This window comes from Atta cephalotes (assembly GCF_000143395.1).
Source record: "Atta cephalotes unplaced genomic scaffold scaffold00015, whole genome shotgun sequence".
Taxonomy (NCBI): Eukaryota; Metazoa; Arthropoda; class Insecta; order Hymenoptera; family Formicidae; genus Atta; species Atta cephalotes.
Window position 1 is genome coordinate 1,634,633 of NW_012130079.1, and position 9,800 is coordinate 1,644,432.

The following is a 9,800-nucleotide window of genomic DNA, read 5'->3' on the forward strand; positions in this document are numbered from 1 at the left end:
TATTATAAAATCAAGCCACTATCATCATTATTAATTACAATTATTAATTATCAACTACTAAATAAATCATAATACATAATCAATTATCAATTATCAAATTAATCAATTAATTAGAATCATCAATTATAAGGAAATCAGAAGCACGCCGCAGAAGCAAATAATTATCACTACTTTCATCGTCATGATCAAAAGTTATCAAATTTTATTTGCAGTCGCATGGTCCCTCAGGAACCGATCAAAGTCGATCAAGCGCATTCTCGCGTAATCGCGCAACGCAAGCGCGAAATACAAAGATAGTATAAAATTACAATCGTATTATCGGAGTGGATGTTCAATAAAAGAACGTTTCGTCTTCTCGACGCGCTCTACCTCAATTAAATCCATCATCCGATGATATAGAGAGATCCAGAGTACGCGCCGTGGACTACCTCTTCTCCTCTTCCTTCTTCTCCTCTCGAAACGATCCGTCTAGAGGATTCCATACAGGATTGTCCGCAATCGCAGACAAGGAAAGAAGTGCTGGCGGTCCATCCGTTTTTTTCTAATTGTAATCCCCAATATCACCGTTCTAATCGTCGACACAATCGACGAGCCCGTAGGATTACCCAGAACGGTTGGACGAAACCGGCGCATCTATCGCAGGCGGGAGACAAGTCTCCAGCCGAGGTATAGAGCCACCGTTGCCCAAAGGGTCTCTCGTAACGGCGTCGGAATCAACAGCGACAGCAGGCTATCGGTGGATGACGAGTTGCTGTTGCGACCGTTCAGACCTGGACCGATCACCGGTATCGTCGATTTCTCGATCTCGGCGTCCTGCAACAATAAGCAGCGACATTCATCGCTCAGTATTGTCTGATACCTTTGTTCAATTCTAACAGAATGAAATGTTGTTAACGTTCAATATTTGAAAGTATATTGATAATCAATTATTTCAATTAATTTTAATTCTCCGCCGACAACAACGTATTTTTATGGAGAGTAGTTTACGAGTGTAAGATAAAAAAATGTATTCAATATTGATGACAAAGTACAAAATAAAATAGACTTAATAACGATTAGATTGCAATATCGTTAATGTATGTCTCTGTGAAAATGGATATTTAAACGGTATATGAAGACTTCTCCGATATTCTCGCGAAGATTTGGCGAAGGCGACCTGTCGTAAGTTTCTCCTCGTAGTAGTAGATTCGAAGAATGGTATGGGAAGGAACAACGATCGTGCGGGGTTAAGGTTCCTAATTGGGAGTGTCCTAATTGGACGAAATTACCGACGATCCGGCACTCTCTTGTGGCTAAGTCTTCAACGAAAAGAAAAAAAAAAGGAGGAAAACGCGACGCTTTATCGAGTCCCTTTACTCCGACGAATTTACACGGAGGAACGACGACAGCGTTGTAAGAGGGGAAATATCGCGTCACTAAAGTCTACAACGTCTCTCAGATTCTCTGTTTTCTTTACGAAAACCGTTTCTCCTGCGCAACCATTCGCGACCCGGAAAAAAGGTTCAATTAAAGCTTGCTTATTAACGACACTAATTACCCAATTAACTTCCATTCCGTTGCACTGAATATCGACGACTGAATATCTACTGGTATTGGTGAAGTCGCCGCATCCGCAGTGCAGGTTTTCGTGCTGAGAATCGTATAAATCGCTCGCGCGCAAAAAGGAATTCTGTTAGGATGTATTTATAAACGATACTTATTACCCAATTAGTTCGTGATACTTTCGGATAAGGCCGGTGTAATGATTCCGCGTATTAGCTGGATCGCAAGAATTCTCTGTTAAAACAAAAAGACATGCAAAATCCTTCCATGCAAGACGCCTTGTACAAATTTCTTGCAAATTTGTTTGCAATAATACTCGTAATAATACTCGCAATAATACTCGTAAAAATTTATTATTCATACAGAAAGTCTTCTTTTACCATCGGTTCAATTTGTAATTTATAATTTGATGCAGGTTAACACGTAAATTTACACCGAAATAATTCGATATATTTTTTGTACAGATATAATTTTTCTCGAGCAAAATATAATACAAGAAACGCATAAAAAATCCATTATATTGACCTAGCTAAAGTCTGAGAAAATTATATAAATATATAAATCGCAAATCTTGATAGCACGCTCTTGTAATATCTTGCGTGAAAGAACGATCTCCTGCCGCAGAACGATTAACTCCAGAGGGTTCCCTTTCTTTCTCCATTCTACTCGCCTTCCGTCAACGTTATCTCAGCTTCGACCCGCGACTTCCGATTCCCGTCTCGTCTTAATCCACTCGCCGTGACCGGACGTGCAATAATAAACGCCCGGGGAAAGCCCAATCACCAAGGCGGTGAGCTTTTATGGGATGACCATAATAAGGCCAGTGTTTGACCCTACGAAGGAAGAAGAGAGAAAGAGAAGGAAAGAGAGGGAAAGAGAATACATGTTCTCTCACACCCTTGCAATCACGCACGGGAAAAAAACATTCGATTCGTCGTTGGCGCGTATAACCGCGAGAGGAAAGATTATCTTGGATGTGGATAGGGCGGAAAGTAAGAGGAGTAGACGAGAACGTCACATTAAGGGAGAATTATGTGGGAGGGCGCGAAAGTGCTGCTTGTGGGAGCGTTCTGCTCGTCAATTAATAGTGTCCCTTCCTCGCCACGGAATCGCGCTTTGACGACTGACACTGGGGTGAGTAGTTAGTCGCGGCGAAGGGCGAAGGGACATGATCAACGTTCGTTAATGTCTAATGCGTACGAGGATCTCCGATCGGCCACCTGCGACAGTAACCGAGACCACGAGATGGACTTTCTCTCTTCGCGGACGTGTCGTTAGCTTCTACATGTATGAACAGCCACAGAAATATCGCCGTTTTATAACCCTGCAGTCCGGAAGAGAACGCACGTTCGAGCAATACGGTTGGCTACACGTCCTTCGTGTGCAAATAGAAAACTATTTTATTTTATATCAAAACTATTTTGTAGAAAGCGAAATACGAGAAGTGTCTCTTGTCGATAACATTAAACTTACATGAAATGTTTTTTTAATTAGTATTTTAAAACGAGAGAGGAAATATCGCGATATATCCTTTTATACATTTTTTATATGCGTTCAATAAATGCCAGAGATATATATGGTGTACTATATATATACTATGTATGTAAATTAAAATACGCGGTATTGTACGTTCACAGAAAGAAAAGCGAGAATTGCGTCACAATACGTGAGTCAATTTTCCAGATTCGAAAAAAAAAAAAAGGAAAACGAGGTCGGCTATCAATGATAGTAAAAACATTTCATGCACAAAAGAAAATCACTGCGGTCAAAAGTATACGAAAATACATGAATGCAGATTAGAAAGCAAATTGCAGAAAAGACGCAACGCACTCTGCTTTATGACGAATGAATCGTAAAATGTAAATTTCCCCGTGATTTCCCGTATTGCTGACCGCAACCAATTCTTCAATATGCATCGCGAAAGGAAAATCAATATATTGCATTTCCGCGCTTAGCGAAGCCATCGATATGTTTGCTACACCGGCAAAAACATCGAAGAAAAACAGACAGACAATTGGAGAATAAAGTAAGAACTCCCGCACGCCTGTCTCTCAGTTTATGCATCGCGCAATCCCGAAATAAATCAATTTACGAGCGGTGGGATAATCACTGCGCCTATGAATCAAGCGTATAGCGCTCGCGGCGATTTATCGCGAATTGTCGGTCGACTGGAAAAAAAAAAATATCGACAATTACGCACGAGCGGCTTTCGCGAGAGTATGCGATGCGAGCGATTAAACCAAACGCTCCTCTAATCCTCTCGCTCTTTCTTTTTCCATCCTCGTTCCACCATCGTCGGGGACTTGCGCCGCGGCATGATAGAAAAGGCTTACGAGCGTGCGCCGCGCGCGACTACTGGCAAGATAGATTATTGTGCAACGTAATTGCGCGGTTTGCCGTGGAAACGGCCAATCGCCCGGTTCTAAGGTTTCGCCGCGAAGATTAAGTAAGAAAAAGCCGATGGAAAACAGAAGTTGCGGTGCAACACCGCTCATGCGCTCTCCAGTCTCCGCAGCCATCATCGTTAAAACAAGCTACGCGATGCAACGGTCGACGATAGTAAAAGTGCCGTCGCGAGAATCAAATGCACGCGGAAAAAAGCATATTACGCTCGACTGTTTGGTCAATCTTATTTCTTGAAAGATCAATCTCGCTTTCAAAAGTAGATAAACAATTAACTTCTCATTAGAACTGTTAATATTGTTGCTTACGGTCGATAATAACTAATAATTAAACGTCGATCATTGCTAATTAATACAGCTATACTTGCATACATGGTAACTAGTTGCAGTTTGCAGTCATATTCCAGAAATTATTCGCGACTTTCACTATTTTTCACGAGGCAGTTGCTTATCAAGCGAATCGTTATTACTATTACAGGTGTCTCGTTAAAGAGATGTATGAGTATTATATAAATTATCGCTGCCTCGTGGAGCGAAATCGCACAGGCGTGGTGCGATAATAATTTTCCCGTTTCCAATAAAACGAGGGAACGGCAAGCAGGAATTTCCGCGAGTGCTGCGCATGACAAAGCGTTATAAATTTGCACGCAGTGGTGCAGCCATGTTCCGCGAGAGGAATAGCGAGAGTGCGGCGTCGCAGGTACATACATATCTATCAGCGAAGGTGAAAATAAGACGTAAACGAGAGTTCGCGTGAAACGAGCATAGGCTACGGTCCGAAGAACTATCGATTTTCTTGTATCGGATCTCTTCCTCCTCCTCCCTCTTTTAGCAGTGGTTCGACATGCTTTGCCCTCAACTTGCGCCGTCGCAAAAAGATCCGTTATCTCGCTGCGCAATGAAGTTATACTAATGTATCAATTTGCGCGTCGGTCAGATCATTTAAACGACTACAGATAAATGTCAGACGAGCGCGCGTTTCGTCACGAGATCCGTCGCAGACGCGTGTATGTATGTTAATCCATGAAGTAGTATATTTCTTGTCGAGTACGCGGAAATTAGATCGAATCATTTAGGAGCTTCTAAACTAAAATTTCGACAAGCAAGAATCTAACGTTCGTGAGTAATGAGTTTTGTAGAGTGTACGCAGTATCGGCATATGCCCTCACGGGAAATTGCCTGACTTCAATTTTCCAAGCGATACACGAGGAGTCGGCTATTTCGCTGTTTCTGACACATCGAAGTACTATATTCCGTGTTTTACGAGCGCGGCCACTCACCCATAATCCTGTATTACATAGAAACGCGAGTTACCAGGTGTATAACCCTCTCTATCCGGAGGTCAACGAAAACATGGCGAGAACGCGTATAGCTATTCGATTACCGTGCAGGTATAAAAGTGACGATCGGCCAAAAGGCTAATCGAAAGAGTGAGATAGACAAAACGCGGTGAGGTAGGAGTGAACAGGCGGAGGGCGGAGGAGGAGAGCTCCGATTGCACGAGATAATTGAAGATAATTTTCTCGGCCCGTGGCCACGGCTCGTGCTGCCATGCCCACTTAACTTTCACGTAAGGGGATGTGGCCACTTAGCCGCTACATGCTCGCTTACTCTCCATGCATATGTAAAGCACCGTGCCATCAGTAGTTTCCCGTGACCATTGCGCGCAGAGGGGCATGGGAGACGAGATCGTTTCCGTGACGTATTTCCGGAAATCTGCGAAAAGCTCGTTAGACATGTTAGAAAAGCCGCAATTCGATGGCGAGTATTTTGAGAACTATTTCTACGTATTTAGAATATAATTCACTTTAGTGTTAAATAAAATTTTTCGTGAAGAGCAAATTATTTTTATTGTGTACGTTACTGAATGATGAAATAATTAAATTTCAACGTAAATTTTTTTTAAGATGATATGTGACGAGATGTCATTAGTTACAATATTAGTACGATCTTTTGATCCGCGAACGATGTTGCTAATGTGGTATTAATTTGACATTTCAATTTCTTCGAGCGCGCGAAGAAGAGAAAAGCGTGAAGCCGATCCTCTAGGAAATCCTCTATCCGTATTATCAACAAAACGCTCCTCGAGTTACCAAGTCGAGGAACTGATCGGTATCGGATCTTCTACGAACAGGCGAGACGAAGAGATTTCTTCAATTTCACGAGTCTGTTCGCCCCCTCTTCAATTACTGGCACTTAACCAGCAATAATTAGACGTTCCGGGATTGGATATCACGCCGGTGGACCTTTAAAGTGGATAAAAGCGAGGCGGAATAAAGAGAAATGGCTCTTTCCACCTTGTTCCTCTTACTATCTTTCTCCCCATCTACTTTCTCTTCTTCTTATTTTTCCTATTAGTGTCTCATCCTGCTGCCATTCACTTTCTTTCAATCCGCAACCGCAAATAAGAGTCATTGTAAAACCGAGGGGAATTTTCTCGTTCATCGATACATATTTGATTGAACTACCCTCCGTAGTCTTTTCAACGAAGGAATGGATATCTCGTAACTGTCGCGACAATAATCAGAAACTTTTTGCATTAGTTATGCTCGTTTCTTTTATGTATTACAGAGAGTCGGATGAAACTCAGCATATTGATCGCGCAATATGTTTGTCTTGACTAATAATAGATAACAGAAAATTGCATTCATAATTGGATAATTGGCGTTTGAAATTTAAATATTCAAGAAAGAAGAATTACTTCGTTTCTTTAATGAGTTTCCCATTTTTAGAAAAGAGATATTTATAATTAATCCGCAACATGGATGATAGGTATTATTTCTTTTTAGTAAAAAAAAAAGCTAGGCATATAATCTTGCATATATAGAATGTCAATCCATCAAAATAATAAATATCGTAGACATTTCATTATTGCATTAATCTGAAGATGATGACATCGTGCACGTTTCTATGTTCGTAATATATATCTTCGATTCGCATTTCTTTATTTATTCGCCAGCCAATCGCCACTTTCTTTCTTTTGCGAACAAGAGAAGAACCGTCGTAAAATATCAGAGAAGGACCATATCAGTCCGCGATACATATTTGATCGAACGACCACTACGAGAGGGAAGGAAGGGGATGGGTGGAGTTTTGATGAAGTGCTAGTGGCACCCGGGCCGTACACACGGGGAACAATACTAGACGTCTCGACGATGGTGAGCTGATATTTATTGCACTCGTGGGACATCGCTGGTATAACTAAACCCTGATATAACTAAATTCGCGTTTATGACTCCGCACGACGGTAGTTTCTATCTTTCTTAAAGAAGAAACACCTTTAACTGCAAACTCCATTGTGGTGAGGCGCCTAAAAGTTTCGCGGCGAAATAAAAAATATTCATTCATTCATGGCGCTATCAAATCCTAAATATTAGAAGAAAAATCTGGATACTAGTCTATTCCGAAATCGATACTCGTGAAATAGGTAAATAATGTTACGGTTTGACTAGATTAAATTAATGTAAGAATTCTGTGAAGAATTCAGATAATAAAATACTCGAATAAATAAAGAAAACGTTAACTTTAATTATATTGAATTGAAATATTTTTTGAATTCGTCTTGAAAAAGTTTACATAAGTCGGTAGAGTATCTATAACATTCACAAAAATAAAGGATACATATACGTTTATGAAACTTGTGATATAATTTGTAAATTAAGCGATAGGAATTTAAGGATTTCGAGGACGAACAAAATTTTAAACTAACCCTTCGGAGAATTCTTTGTCGTGCATTCGTTACATTTTATAATACTCGCGGGCACAAGAGCAACTTTATGACAAATAAAAGTCTTCATAAGGAAGATGAAATTGCGATGCGTGGAGTGAAAAGTTACATGATGGCTTTTGTGTGTGCAAAACGCGTGCCGTACAATTTTTACGCATGGCGTTTTACACCTGTACACCTCTTACCATAAACGCTTTTACGCCATCAGCGATGATACTGATGATGCGAAAAGAAAAGTGATAAAATGGTGCGTGTTCAAAATTGTCGATAACTCGACTCAAAAATAAAACCTAATCTCTAATAATAAATGAGCATGAAACTTAATGCACACAGATATTTATAGATACTATTTACAATATTCTATCATTCTCGAGATATAAATACCGTTATATTAATGCAATTGAATCGCGGGGGAGGAATGCATATTTTAATATGGAAAAGATAACGCGTGACTCCACAGCAAGATTCGCAATCTGTATTCCTCCCCCGCTACTCGATCGAATCGGAATTGCGGATCTCAATGCGAAGTAACAGACGCGTGACTGGCATGTATCACTGACCTTGGTCCTGCACGCGTGGAAATCACCGGCGATGTTCCTGAGATTGGCACCCACGCTCGTCCATGACTGCCTCTCGTTGAGGATCAGGCCGAGGTGGCAGCGGCAGGTGGTACCGTTGCAGTTACTCACCTCGGTCGGGCCCGTCTCCATGACGGAGCTCTCCGAGGCAAAACGTCTTCGTGGTCGTGGCCTTGGGCTCGGCAACGGTGCACCGTTGCTGTTGACGTTACACTCAGGGAACTGGAAGGTCGCGTCTCTCATCGGGCTGCTAGGGACAGAAACTGTCACGTGAGGTGACGGCGGTGGCAGCTGATCCACAGCCGATTGCACCAGGTCTGGTAGCGGCAAGTTCGACAAGTCTTCGATGTTGCCGGGTTGTAGCCAGATCACCAGAGGTTGCTGAGATCCAGAACCGGATCGACGCGGCGCTCGATCTATGAAACAAAAAGGAACTTTTCAAAATTCGTTCTTCAAAAATTTTTGTACTCTTTGAGTACGTGTGTACGAAAATAATCCCGAAACAGATTGATATAACGTAGACGGAAGTCGAGAAGAAGCAATGATTGGATCGATCAACTCGTACGTCATAATTAAGAGATTCTTTTGTTTCGAATACATTTATCAGACAACGATGTCACGTAATAATTGAATTAACGATGACCGCGATTTTATAGCTACCGTCTGCCAACGAACGGTAATAACATTTCCCGCTCGTATCGCCACGCTTCATAACGACAATTGATTACACGCAAATTACATTACACAATGGCAAATCGTCAGTGACCGGAGTGTGCTGAGACGGTTACTTCGCATATAAGATTTAATGCCTAAGTGCACGCTGCAAGGTAACGTAATCCGAATATGGCAAAAATGACATTGTTAGGTAATGATCGTTTTAAAATTTATATCGGGTGATCCAACAGCCTTCTCTTTATAGTTTCGACATTGCGCACATTACTAAAGAATATTCTTGGACACGTGTAACTTCTATTTGGATATCGTAAGAATTTATGACATTCGCTCCAATTTCTCGGATAAACGATTAAAAATATTTTTATTTATATTTCGAAATAAAGATAAAAAAATAAATTTCTTTAATTAGAATATAAATCTGTATCAGAATTATATACATGTGAGTGTTTACAGTTTCTTTGGCTGAAGATCACGTCTGTTAAATTATTGCGCATAAGATTTCGTAGACCGATCGTGATACAACGACATTGACAATCGTAGATATTGATAGGCGTCAGGCCTTGGAATCAACTGTTCCAAGCTCGACAAACATATACGTCAGTATCTACGCTTGGAAAACGTGCGTTATCACGCGCCACAGCAGACTGCCTGTCTCCTGTCTGGATATGTATGCGCGTTTTTATCTACCGCGGCTACGATTTCGTAGAACATTGCAGTCCTTCAACGATAAAGTCTTGACGCGCTGTCTCCCGCTACCAAGTGACACGCTTTCCATTGCGCTTATGTCGTCGCTTGTTTGACGTTCAAATATATATATATATATATATATATCTAGAAAAAAAATATATATATATGTATATATATATATATATATAT

The 9,800-nt window shown here is 41.0% G+C and overlaps 1 protein-coding gene across 1 annotated transcript in view; it reads right to left on the reverse strand.

Annotated features, from left to right (window-relative positions):
- Positions 1–633: 633 nt before the first annotated feature.
- Positions 634–9,800, reverse strand: part of LOC105617989 — a 22,264-nt gene continuing 13,097 nt past the window's right edge. Inside the window, exons 2-3 of the mRNA XM_012199526.1 lie at positions 8,232–8,665; positions 634–813 (exon numbers count right to left, since the gene is read on the reverse strand). Coding sequence (XP_012054916.1) covers positions 634–813; positions 8,232–8,665 — 614 coding nt within the window. The remainder of the gene's footprint in view (positions 814–8,231; positions 8,666–9,800) is intronic.